General features: G+C 41.5%; 2 protein-coding genes across 6 annotated transcripts in view; both read left to right on the top strand.

Annotated features, from left to right (window-relative positions):
- Positions 1-3216, top strand: part of PAICS (phosphoribosylaminoimidazole carboxylase and phosphoribosylaminoimidazolesuccinocarboxamide synthase) — a 51151-nt gene extending 47935 nt beyond the window's left edge. For 4 of the 5 annotated variants that reach the window (XM_037989409.2, XM_073017355.1, XM_073017354.1 and 1 more), the window contains one exon: positions 1236-3216. In XM_037989409.2, the coding sequence (XP_037845337.2) occupies positions 1236-1399 (164 nt within the window). In that variant the 3' untranslated portion in view covers positions 1400-3216. The remainder of the gene's footprint in view (positions 1-1235) is intronic. The other variant, XR_012093342.1, reaches the window with a different exon arrangement.
- Positions 3217-9405: 6189 nt separating this feature from the next.
- SRP72 (signal recognition particle 72) overlaps positions 9406-13018 on the top strand; it is a 35596-nt gene continuing 31983 nt past the window's right edge. Inside the window, exons 1-2 of the mRNA XM_037989410.2 lie at positions 9406-9542; positions 11461-11581. Coding sequence (XP_037845338.1) covers positions 9434-9542; positions 11461-11581 — 230 coding nt within the window. The 5' untranslated portion in view covers positions 9406-9433. The remainder of the gene's footprint in view (positions 9543-11460; positions 11582-13018) is intronic.

Genomic DNA, 13018 nt, shown 5'->3' with positions numbered 1-13018 from the left:
AAAAAATTGGCAATTTTTATAGTAGTGCCGTTTCAGGAGTGACAGATAATCTGGAATACTTGTACATAATGATCACTAGAATCTTTTGAGGAGTAGTTCTACAGTAACCTGCGTAAAATCCTGAAGACTGCCCATATTTCTCATCTCTGATGTCATGCTCACTAGATAACTTTTTTTTTTTTTTTTACAATTTAAGCTATTCTTTTACCAGAAAGGGTGTCCTAGGCAGGAGACACAGGTTATTTCAACTATTAGAGTGGAGCACTCTACCCAGTGTGCTAACAATAATGGTTGACATTCTTGGAGCACATATTGTGTACCAGGCAATGCTCTAAGCACTTTATATTATTAACTCATTGAAGTGTCACATCAGGTAGCTACTAGTTACAATTCCCTTCTCACAGAAGAGGAGAATAAATTAACATGAAGTAACTTGACCAATACCACACAGTAATGGGTGGAGCTCCATAAAATAATGTGTTAATACAAATTAGTAAATTGGCCTTGTGATTTGTATTTGACTCTGTTCTTGTTGTGGATAATGGTAGTCAAAGAGCCTGATGAATTCCAAGAATATTGGGAAAATGGAGCTTTTGGATATAGTCCCTGCTAGCAAACACTAGACATAATAGTACCACCTCAAGACACTCTGCCTGAGCAGACATGTGGCCCCTAGGATGTTACTTTCTTATTCTGCTGTCTTGGATCTTATTACTATTTATTTATAACTTGACATTTCCTAAAATTATTCTGTGGATTTGATTTTTTTTACTGCTTAAAAATGTTAAAATAGTTCAGATGTAGACAGAAAGATTAGTTAGAAAATTATCAAAACAACATAGCTCAAGTTTGTCTAAGAACAGGTACTTCTGGCCACTTACCTTGACCCTTATTTTACTTCAGTTGCTCTTCGCCAGGGATTGAAAGGGATAGTGTATGTGAACAGAACTTTCAAAAAGGTAAGTTTCTTTGTAAGTGAATTCTGTAAGAAGGGTGATAGATGATATATATAAAATGTCTCTTCATGGCAGGTAATACTGACTGCTTTTCCTCTTATCACTTTACCACTCCAGTATTAAAGACAGTTCTTCTAGAGATTCTACTTTAGATTAGAATAATGCAGTAGCTTTTTATTTTCTGTGGCAGGACTGCTCTGAGTATAAAATTTTTTGTGAGGTTGTATTTTCATTATTTATTGAGCTCAATTTTCTGTCTTTTCCTTTCTGAACCAATAGGTCTTGGCTGTTCAACCATACTTTCTCCAGAAGGATCAGCTCAATTTGCTGCTCAGATATTTGGATTAAACAACCATTTGGTATGGAGCAAACTGCGAGCAAGCATTTTGAACACATGGATTTCCTTGAAGCAGGCTGACAAGAAAATCAGAGAATGCCATTGAATTTTTTAGGGGAAAAACTACAAAGTTCTAATTTAGCTGAAGGAAAATCAAGCAAAATGAAAAGGTAATTTTAAATTAGAGAACACAAAATATATTAGTGAATAAATGCTTTTCTAGATCCATATTAATAAATATGAACACCTAACCTCTCCTTTCTTAGGTTAGACACCAAGATATTTCAGCCAGCCTTTATCATTCCTCTTATTTTATCCTTTTTTCCTTAAGTATTGGTGGTCACTACTATTGAGTTTCTTCCTTAACACTGATTGAATAATCTTAACTCCCTCAGCTAAAACTGGCATTACTGACTCCCAGCTATGTTTTTCCAGACTTGTATTTTCTTTTTTTTTTTTTTCGAGACAGGGTCTTACTGTTGCCCAGGCTGGAGTGCAGTGGCGTGATCTCAGTTCACTGCTGCCTTCCCTCCTGGGCTCAAGCAGTTCTCCCACCTCAGCCTCTCGAGTAACAGAGACTATAATCTTGCAGCTCCATGCCGAGCTAATTCTATTTTTTGTAGAGATGGGGTCTCACTATGTCACCCAGGTTGGTCTCAAACTCCTGGACCCAAGTAATTCTCCTATCTCAGCCTCCCAAAGTGCTAGGGTTACAGGCATGAGCCACTGTGCCTGGCTAGACTTATACTTTCAACTGTCCATTTCTCCCTGTACCTCCCATGGGCACTCTCATAAAAAACAGAATGCTCCCAACTTTATTCATCTTCCAAGCCTGAAACTCTTGGTATGCTCACTGCTGCCAAGTCAGAAGCTTGATTTCATCATTGATGTTTTTTTCACATTTCACATCTCACTCATCAAGTCATGTTGGTGTTAATTTCTAATTAACCCTTGAAATTGCCGTTTTCTCATCCTCTGCACAAAAGCCTCAAGTGAGGGTCAAATTCAACATTATCCTGATCTAGACAGTCCCCATTCTCAATCTACCCTTTTCCAAGTTGATTGCCCAAGGACTTCTAACATAATAAACTCTTTAACTCTTTTGCACCACAGACTTCTTTGGAAATATATATGCTGTTGACTCTCTCTGTAGAAAACTGCACACATAAAACTTACCAACAGATGTCATTGGTTCTTGGGTTCTCCCGAAGCCTATCCATGGTTTATAGATTAAGAATTGACGAGGTAGCTGGGCGCAGTGGCTCACACCTATGATCACAGCACTTTGGGAGGCTGAAGCAAGCAGATCACTTGAGGTCAGGAGTTTGAGACCAGCCTGGCCAACATGGTGAAACCCTGTCTCTATTAAAAATACAAAAATTAGCCAGCCGTGATGGCAGGCACCTGTAATCTCAGCTACTCGGGAAGCTGAAGCATGAGAATTGCTTGAACCCGGGAGGCGGAGGTTGCAGTGAGCCTAGATCACACCACTGCGCTCCAACCTGGGCAACAGAGCGAGACTCCGTCTCAAAAGGGAAAAAAAAAAATTGCTGATGTGACCCATGAAGGGAAGTCATTTTCCTCGTAATTTCTGGACTGCCACACATAGGTATCTTTAGTTCTTCGAAGGCCCACATTTTTATCATTTAAGGCCTATTTGTTACTAAGTAGAGCTTTATCTTCAATGTCTCCATGAAACCTTCTGTAACCACAGTGACTACAAGTAGTTCTTTCTCTATTGAATTTTAGGTCCAGAATAGAAGATGTCATTGTATACTTTACTTCCCTCACACTGTGTTACACTCTGATGTGCTATGCTTAGCTATCTGCCAGAGATTAGTAAATTATAAAACTCATGTGTACTACTTAAGTTTGTATCTTATGCTAGTTTATAAGAACAATTAAAAGGACTTAGAAGATTAACTTTGGTTTCATGGTCTCTGAAGTCACTGGCTGCTATTTCAGCTTGTTTACCCTTACCTAGCATTAAGACTGCATCTACTTCTGTGCAGTATATGAAAATTTTTAAACATTCATTTAGACTGGTAGATAGGACTGACCATTATAAATTGTCATTATCAATTTTTTTCCTTTTTTTTTTAAGAGCCAAGTCCTCACTGTCTCCCAGGCTGGAGTACAGTGGTATGATTATAGCTCCCTGCAGCCTTGAACTCCTGGACTCAAGCTGCAGCCTCTTGAGTAGCTGGGTGCATGTGCCACCATGCCCAATTATGAATTTCATCATTAGTTTCTTAGTAGAGTCCACATGTCCTCAGTTGTAAGTTCATCAGTGCTAAATAGTTGAAGGTATTTCTACTGTTTTGTAAAAGTAACTTAAGCCTACCTGGTCTGCTATCTTTTGAGTATACTTTCCACAGACTTGTAGGTAAACATAAATAAAAAAAGAAAAATTATCCCAATAATACAGTTTTTAACCTTTTATCATAAAGACATGCTTAGAATTGTTGTTAAGCTTTCTGAGATTTAACCACTGAAACTAACTAAAAGACAAAACACTTAGGTAAAGCTTCATTCAGTATCCACTCACCCAATACTGGTTTGATTCTAGGGCCTAGGAAAGTAGGACTGAACAAAGCCCTCACCTACATGGAATTTATGTTTTAGAGGGGAAAACAAACCATAAAAAGATAAACAGTATAAAATCAGGAAAGGATAAATGCGTATAAAGAATCAAAATGAGGACAGTGATGGGGATAAGAGGGGAAAGTTTTTGAGGAAAGCAGAGCAATGATGTAAAAGCAAGACACACAGAGATAGGGAAATAGCTTTCCATACTAAGGGAACGGGAAATAAAGTTGAGTTTTGCCTTGCGGACCTCCAAACATGAGAATTGCTGGAGCTCTGTGAACAAGGATGAGAGTGGAAGACAATATAAGAAAAGGCTAGATCACTTAGGCCCTATAGGCCACACTGAAGTATGACAGGAAAACTACTCAGTTTGAGCAGAGGCCTGACATACTTTTGTGCCTCAATTTCATGAAGTGTGAAAATCGGACTAATACCACCTCATAAAGTTGTGAGAATTACATGAGTCAATATATGTAAGGCCCATCATGGCACACAAATGTGTTATGTAATATCTGTTGGGCAGACTGAAGAACAGTATGAGTGGAATTCATTCACCATAAAAATTGGAATTCTCTGGGCATGGTAGCTCATGCCTGTAATCCCAGCACTTTGAGAGGCCAAGGCAGGCGGATCACCTGAGAGATCAGGAGGTCGAGACCAGCCTGACCAACATGGGGAAACCCATCTCTACTAAAAAATAACAAAAACTAGCCGGGCATGGTGGCGCATTCGTGTAATCCCAGCTACTCAGGAGGCTGAGGCAGGAGAATCATTTGAACCTGGGAGGCAGAGGTTGTGGTGAGCAGAGATTGTGCCATTGCACTTCAGCCTGGGCAACAAGAGCAAAACTCTGTTTCAAAGAAAAAAAAGAAAAGAAAAGAAAATTACCTGGAATTCAATATTGCCATCAGCTGATTTAATTTCTAAAAATATGAAGAAAGGGGCAGTGTAATGTGCCACGGAGCATCCACAAACTGCCATTTCAGCCCAGCCAACCTTAGGAAGCCATTGAAAAGAGTTGTTTTTAATGGTGTTTTTATATCCAGCTTCCCACACCTCAAAATACTTGGGGTGGAATTGTTAATCTCACATTGCAGTACAATGAAAATAGTGGAATGGAAATCAAGTTATAAAATGGAGCTAAATATTTCTTTGGCTTGCCTCTGAGTGGACAAGATACCATAAGATACTGTACATGAGGTCGGGTGCGGTGGCTCATGCCTGTAATCCCAGCACTTTGGGAGGGCGAGGCGGGCAGATCACCTGAGGTCAGGAGTTCAAGACCAGCCTCACTGACATGGAGAAACCCCTTCTCTACTAAACACAAAATTAGCCAGGCATGGTGGTGCATGCCTGTAATCCCAGCTACTCGGGAGGCTGAGGCAGGAGAATTGCTTGAACCCGGAAGGCAGAGGTGATGAGCTGAGATCAAGCCATTGCACTCCAGCCTGGGAAACAAGAGTGAAACTCCGTTGCCAAAAAAAAAGATACTGTACACAGAAGCTTCTCAAATCATAAATGGCTAAATCCATTAATATAAAAATACATTATGGATACTGATGAGATGGCTAATTCTGTCAACTTGACTGGGCTAGGGATGCCTTGATAGTTGGTCAAACATTTCTAGGTGCGTCTGTGAAGGTGTTTCTGGAAGAGGCTAGCACTTGAATCAGTAGACATGAGTAAAGAAGACTGCCTTCACCCATGTGGGTGGACATCATCTAATCCATTGAGGACCTAAATAGAACAAAAAGGGGGAGGAAGGGTGAACTGCTGGGACATCCATTTCGTGCCCCTAGACGTTGGTGCTCCTGGTCCTCAGGACTTACATTATTGCCTCCCCTGATTCTCAAGCCTTTGGGTTTGGAACTACACTGGCTTTCCTGGGCCTTCAGTCTGCAGAAGGCAGACTGTGGGACTTCACCTCCATTTTGCAGAGCCAATTTCTCATAATCTCCACATATCCTATTGGTTCTGTGTTTTTTAGAGAACGAATACAGCCTACTATGTATATGTGAGACTCTCGGAATACAAAGATGAACAAAATTAACCTTCTGCCCTCAATTAATGTTGGAGTCTCCAGAGGCAGACAATTTCAAAACACCATATTAAGCCTTAACATGGAATTAACAATACGGTATTGTGAATACACAGAAGTAGGAAGGGCTCTCTGATCTCTAGAAAACAATTGTATACTGTGAATGAAATAATTCTCCACAGTCTATACTCAGTCTCTCTTAGCTTTCCATAATTTTCTTCAGCAAACTTATTGCTACCATAGTACATATTTATTACCCATCTCTCCCAACTAGAAAATAAATTTTGTATTACACTGGGTTGTCTTCTTTGTTGTCAGTTGTATCCCAGCAACTGGTGTAATACATGGCACTGGCATATACAAGACATTCAAACACTTGTCAAATGAATAAAAGTGCAGATTCCAGGAGGTAGGGGGACACATAACTACACAGAAGTTAGAGATGACTAGCACGCAAGGGGGCTAGGAAATGAGTAAGGAGACCTATTTGAGTTGGGGAGGTGGCAAGCAGAGGCCAGATCACAAAAGCCCTTACTGCTAGTCTTTGTAGTTCAGATTTTATCAGGAGGGTAGGAAAGTGGCATCAGATACATGCTTTAAGGGATCAGTCTGGTGTTTTTCCCACCATCTGAAAACAGAAGATGCCATCTATGAGTGGGACCTCACCAGACAATCTTTCCATCCTTCACAATGTGAGATGTAAATTTGTTGTTTATTTTAAAACAAACAAACAAACAAAAAAACGCCACTCTGGTTTGGAAGATTCCTGTTTCAAAAACGGCAGGTTAAGCCCCATATTTATAGGCTGTTTGCCACAAAACTCCATTAAAATGACATAAGACATAGAAACAAGTCCACAGCAGCAGAATTCTGAGCATTTCTAAAAGCTACAAAATATATGGGATCAGAATGATATAGAAACCAAAATGACCAATTCTTATATAAAGCCAATGTTCTAAAAAGTAATACTAGTGCAGTGGCTCTTAACTTGGAGGAGATAGTGGATATAAACACCTTTGGAGAATACAGTGGAATCTACATTTTCTCAGAATAACAAAATACAACAAATGTTGGTTGGGTATACCCAATTTTCTCACACAGCATTGTCTTCTGGAGCTCCCATCCCCTGAAATCTAAACATAACTGGCTTGAAACCTTTGACAATTCTAGTCAGTAAAAGTCTAAAGCTCTTCTCATGATTTTTACTAATTGACAAGAATTACACCCTCCAGCACCTACAGTTCAGGCCACCTTTCATGCTGTTTGCATTGTATATACAGCAAGGACCAGACAAAAATATGGCAGGGCACCATATGCCATATCAGGAGCTGGGCAGTTTCTGCCCTCAAGGAACTCACAGATTAGGTAAGGAATGTGAAGCAAAAAATGCCAACTGTGTGCCAGGCAGTATGCTAGATCCTACAGATACTGCAGTGAGCAAGGTAAATATGGTTCCCTGGCCTCAGAATTACAGTCCATACAGAGTGAGATAACCCTTGATTGATTATCAGTGCTCAGAAGTAGACAGAATCTCCTATAAGTGGTCTCCCAACCTTTTTGGCACCAGGGACCGGTTTCAGGGAAGACAATCTTTCCACAGGAGTTGGACAGTTGGTTTCAGTACGAGTCAAGCTCATTACATTTATCATTGGATTCTCATAAGGAGTGAGCAACCTAGATCCTTCACATTCCCAGTTCACAATAGGGTTTGAGCTTCTGTGAGAAGCCAATGCCACAGCTGATCTGACAAGAGCTCAGGCCGTACTGCCTACTGGCCCACCAGTCACCTGCTGCTGTGCCGCCCGGTTCCTAACAGGCCACAGACCGGTACCAGGGTTGGGGACCCCGTTCTAAGAGGATGCAATCAATTAAGGGTTATCTCACTCTATATGAACTATAATTCTGAGGCCAAGGAACCATATTTACCTTGCTCACTGCAGTATCCCTAGGATCTAGCATATTGCCTGGCACATAGTTGGCATTTTTTGCTTCACAAGGTTGCCCAGTCTGCAAGATCAAATGTTTCCTCAAAGTAACTTTCAACGTAGAACCAGAAAGGCTGAAAGACAAAAAAGTTAGCAAGGTCAGGCACAGTGGCTTAGGCCTGTAAATCCTGTACTTTGGGAGGCTGAGGAGGGCAGATCACTTGAGGTCAGGAGTTTGAGACTAGCTTGGTTAGTCTCAAACCAACCCAAGCATAGTGACCCTAACCCAAGCATAGTGAAACCCCATCTCTACTAAAAATACAAAACTTAACCAGGCACGGTGGCTCATGCCTATAGTCCCAACTCCTTGGGAGGCTGAGGCAAAAGAATCGCTTGAATCCAGGAGGTTGAGATGGCAGTGAGGTTCAGCCTGGGTCACAGAGCTAGACTACGTCTCAAAAAAAAAGTTAGCTAGGTTCCTGAGGGACAGAGGGAGTAACAGAAGTTGTAAAAGTCATGACAAGATATGAGTCTGAAAAGCAGGCCATTCAATAAAATACAACATTCACATCAAGTGTATCTCTCACATCGTCTGGGTGTGGTGGTTCATGCCTGTAATCCCAGCACTTGGAGAGGCTGTGGTGGGAGGATTGCTTGAGCCCAGGAGTTCCAGACCAGCTTGGGCAACACAGCAAGATTCCCGTCTCTTAAAAAAAATATATATATATACTCACACCAAGTGTACCAAATAGATACCATTCCGTTCGTACACCTGAACACATCTTGATACTAAGGTCGTAAGCAAACCCTAATATTTTATATCTCTAGAACAAATATAGTATCCCTATTTCACAGTTGGGAAAAAAGACTCCCAGAAGCTAAGTAACTTGTTTATTGTCAGGCATCTAGTGAGTCGCAGAGCCAGGAACTGACCCCGGGCATTTTCACCCCATTACCCTTTCAGCTTATTGCCGACTGCTCCCGAACGGAGCGAAAATGACAGGCAGAGGGTTTCACCAAACCCTTTGTAATGGGAGATTATTGCCTTCTTACCTTTCCTCACGTTTGCTTCTCTGCCAGAATGTCCTCCCCTACTTTCCCCAGAACCCAAGTTCTCCTAATCATCTTTCAAGATCCCTTTCCCTCAACCACCGACGAGCCGTGCCTATTTCTCCTTCAAATGACTCCCTACGGCTTCTAGTTGGTAGTCTTTCATTTACCACCTCATAGTCCTTTTATTTATATCCCACAAATGATCGTCCAGGCCCGCACCGTGGGACCGGGACGCTGCCTCGACCATGGCGGTCTCCTGGAAACACGCTGCTTTGAGCCTAAACTCGTGACCGTTTCTCAACCCCGTCCGGGAGTCCGACGCCTCTTTCTCCAGGCCAACTTCAAGTGAGGTGCATCAACTCTATCCGTGCAAATTTCTTGCCACGAGAGCAGAAGATTACGGTCTCTGATGCTGCCTCAGGATTGAAGACGCTCCCAACGCTTAGCAATCATCAACTTCCTCCTCCTCTTGGCAGCCTTAGAGATCCTCTTCCGGGGCAGAGGTCGCCCCGCCCCGCCCCTCGTCTCCTCCAAGATGGCGAGTGGCGGCAGTGGGGGGGTGTCAGTGCCTGCGCTGTGGAGTGAAGTGAACCGGTATGGCCAGAACGGCGACTTCACGCGCGCTCTCAAGACCGTCAATAAGAGTAAGTGTCGGGGTGGGCACTGGGGCGGGCCCAGGCCGGCGGGAGGATGCGGCCTGTTTCCGGTACGCGAGACCACCTCGCGCGGGAGGCACGGGAAGGGGAGACCCCCGAAACCCTCCCGACCATTCTCCCCCCGGCTCGGGCTCGAACGTCCGGGAGACGCAGGTCTCACCCCTCGGCTTCACCAGGTCAGCCTGGGGTCCCTGGTTGCTTAGAGCCACGTGTACTTCCCTCTTTACCCCCCGCGGGAAGCGAGGGCAGGTTTTAAAGAGACCGCAGCTCTCGGAGCCCATTTCAAACTGTTTTCTTATTTGACTCCCTCTTTGCTGTTTTATTTCACAAATATTCCAAAGTGCCTCCTTTTCTTCTTCATCTTGAGCGCAATGATCAGGACTGTATTACTGAGGGAGCTTGTTCTCTTTGGCCGCTAAAGGGGGAGGAACCTGCTTGGGACACGTAGTTTGGAAGCTGGTGCTGACCGGGTGGAAGCTGTACGTATTCTACTGGGCGAGAGGAAAGGGCTGGATCTGGATGTCAGGCCTGTCATTCCCACAGATGGGATCTCTTCAGTGTTATTAAGTTAGGAAATATGTGTGTGGAAGCACCAACACTGGATAAATGTCGGAAGAAAAGTTTGGCCTGTTTTTTTTGCCTTGTAAGGGATAGTTTAGGGTTTTACTGCCTTTGTTGTGAGGTTTAATTCATCATATCCTTTTGTTCTTTACTACATACCTGGAATGTGGCATGGCCATGCTACTTAATGTTTTCGGTGGTGCGCAGTTCTTCTCTAGTGAAGGTACAGCCTGTGCATGTTAGATTTGGATATGTAATTACCAAGGCACGGCTTAGCTGTTCAGAGTAGTATTAACCTAAAAGGTGTGTCAGTAACATAGAAAGCTGTCTAAATAATTTTCAGCACTCTAGTACTGGGTTAACTTGAAAAGTAGTGATTGTGCCCACAGTGCACTTTTGGTGATTTCAGACGTTGAGGAGAATAGCTACGAATTAGAATTTATCCCTAAATTTGTTTGAATTAACTCTAGCCTTCCAAACAGTACTATGTACTTAGTAGCAGTGTAGTATTTTGCAGGAATTCTTTTAGTCAGCAAAGGTTGTCAACTTGTTCACCAGTATGTTTTCTTAATTGGTAGAAATTCTTGTGATTCTTTGAGAATTGGACTTCTGTAGTGGCACAGGAACAAGAGTAACGATGATCCTGGTCATTTTAATAGCGAACAGTTGTTAACATTGAAACTTGCCACCTGAGTTCTTCCTTATACTTTGGTCATCTTAGGTGAAAAGGGAAAATTTTAATGATTTTTGGAAACGTTGCCAGCAAGATAAATTGCCTTTGCATTATACTTTATAAAATTTTTCCAAAATATTCTCATTTCGTGTTTTCAGTAACCTTATTAAATAGGTAATGCTTTTCTAATCATTTTGTAGCTCAGAAAACTAAGATTTGGCTGTTAAGTGATATACCCAAGACCTCAAGGCATTTAGTGGCAAGCTTGCACCAAACCTAGGTCATCTGCTTCCAAATTCTACCGAACTTTTTCCTTGTGAAGTAATGAACTATACAGAATGTAGCATGCATTTCAAGATGAAATATCTGGAGAAATTGCTTCTTTCTTCTTTATTTCACTGCACTTTTTTGGTACATGCCTACTGGGCATCTTTCTCTCATTGAAAATTTAATCTATAACTCTCCTTATTGTCACTTCTTAAGTTAAAAGTGAAGATTAGTTATTTTCTGGGTTTGTTTTGCTTTGTTGCTGTTTCTTCTAGTTGTTCTGACCGATTATTTCTGCTGCAATAAAATTAGAAATTTAGCTTTCGGAGAGACAGGATGGGAAAATTTAGTAAAAATGTGAAAAGGAATGGATTTTAAAATGACTTTCCTAAAATTGTTCTCTAGTACTACAGATCAACAAAGATGATGTAACTGCCCTGCATTGTAAAGTGGTATGCCTTATCCAGAATGGAAGTTTCAAGGAAGCTTTGAATGTCATCAATACTCACACCAAAGTATTAGCCAAGTAAGTGATTCAGTTAGTTGCTTGTACAGTTATTAGAAACAGTATAGCTATAATCTCTTCCATGTTTTTTTCCCCAACTATTTGCTGATTTTTTTTTTATCTTTCCTTCCTTTTTTCCCCTCTTTTGCTTGTCAATAATGTTTCTGAAACTGGGAGGAATACTAGTAACTTCTGTTTCTTTTAGCCTTAGAGGGTCTATTTTTTTTGTTTGTTTTAACCATTGTGTTTCCTTTGAACCACTAAGGAGGTGAACCATAGAGAGTTGTGGGGCATAATTATGAGTCCTTGGAGGATGTAGGGAGAATAACTCAGTCACAGTTTCTTTACTGTTACACCTAGGCTCCAAAAAAAAGTATTGAAATTAAATTTGAAGCATATTAATGGGATACTGGTTTATAAGGTGCAGAACAATATACAATATACTTCCTTTTGCAAGAGGAGGAGGATGTAAAAATTTATATATCTATTTGCCTGTATTTGCAAAACAAACAATATAAAGAGAAACAATGAGTAAATAGTCATTTGTGGGAGGCCGAAAGAGGGCCGATCACAAGGTCAGGGCTTTGAGACCAGGCCGGCCAATATGGTGAAACCCCATCTCTACTGAAGATACAAAAAATTAGCTGGGTATGGTGACACGCATCTGTATTCCCAGCTACTCAGGAGGCTGAGGCAGGAGAATCGCTTGAACCCAGGAGACGGAGGCTGCAGTGAGCTGCGATTGCACCATTGCACTCCAGCGTGGGTAACAGGGAGACTCCGTCTCAAAAAAAAAAAAAAGTCATTTGTAGGAGGTAATAGGAACAGGTTAGATTTGGGTAGCAGTGGGAATAAAGCCTCTTAGTGTACATCTTTTTCTTTTTATATTTGAGCCATATAAATGTGTTACAGAGATTAAAAATTAATTTTAAACTTTATTAAAAATAAAAGGGAAATGGAGGCAATACTGCTTTTCTCCTATTAAATATGTTTGTGCTAAAATTCAGTGTCTTGATTTTGGGCTATTTTGTGAGAGACATTTTCAAAAACATTTTGTCAATGAGTCTTGGATAAAAGTATTTATAAATTTTTTTTTTTTTTTCGAGACGGAGTCTTGCTCTGTCGCCCAGGCTGGTGGAACTTCCACCTTCCAGGTTCAAGCGATTCTCCTGCCTCAGCCTCCCAAGTAGCTGTGATTACAGATGTGCACCACCACACCGGGCTAATTTTTGTAATTTTAGTAGAGACAGGGTTTTGCCAATGTTGGCCAGGCTGGTCTTGAACTCCTGACCTCAAGTGATCCGCCTGCTTCGGCCTCCCAAAGTGCTGGGATTACGGGCATGAGCCACCGCACCTGGCCCAAAAATAAATTTTTTTGTTAGGTAAGTAAATAAAGGACATTGGCCTTTGCTTTAACAAATATTTTTCCTCATGGATTATGGTTGAAACATCATCAAT

Source organism: Chlorocebus sabaeus, chromosome 7 (assembly GCF_047675955.1).
Source record: "Chlorocebus sabaeus isolate Y175 chromosome 7, mChlSab1.0.hap1, whole genome shotgun sequence".
NCBI lineage: Eukaryota > Metazoa > Chordata > Mammalia > Primates > Cercopithecidae > Chlorocebus > Chlorocebus sabaeus.
The sequence above is the reverse complement of the archived record's forward strand: the minus strand, read 5'-3'. Positions and strand labels throughout refer to the sequence as shown.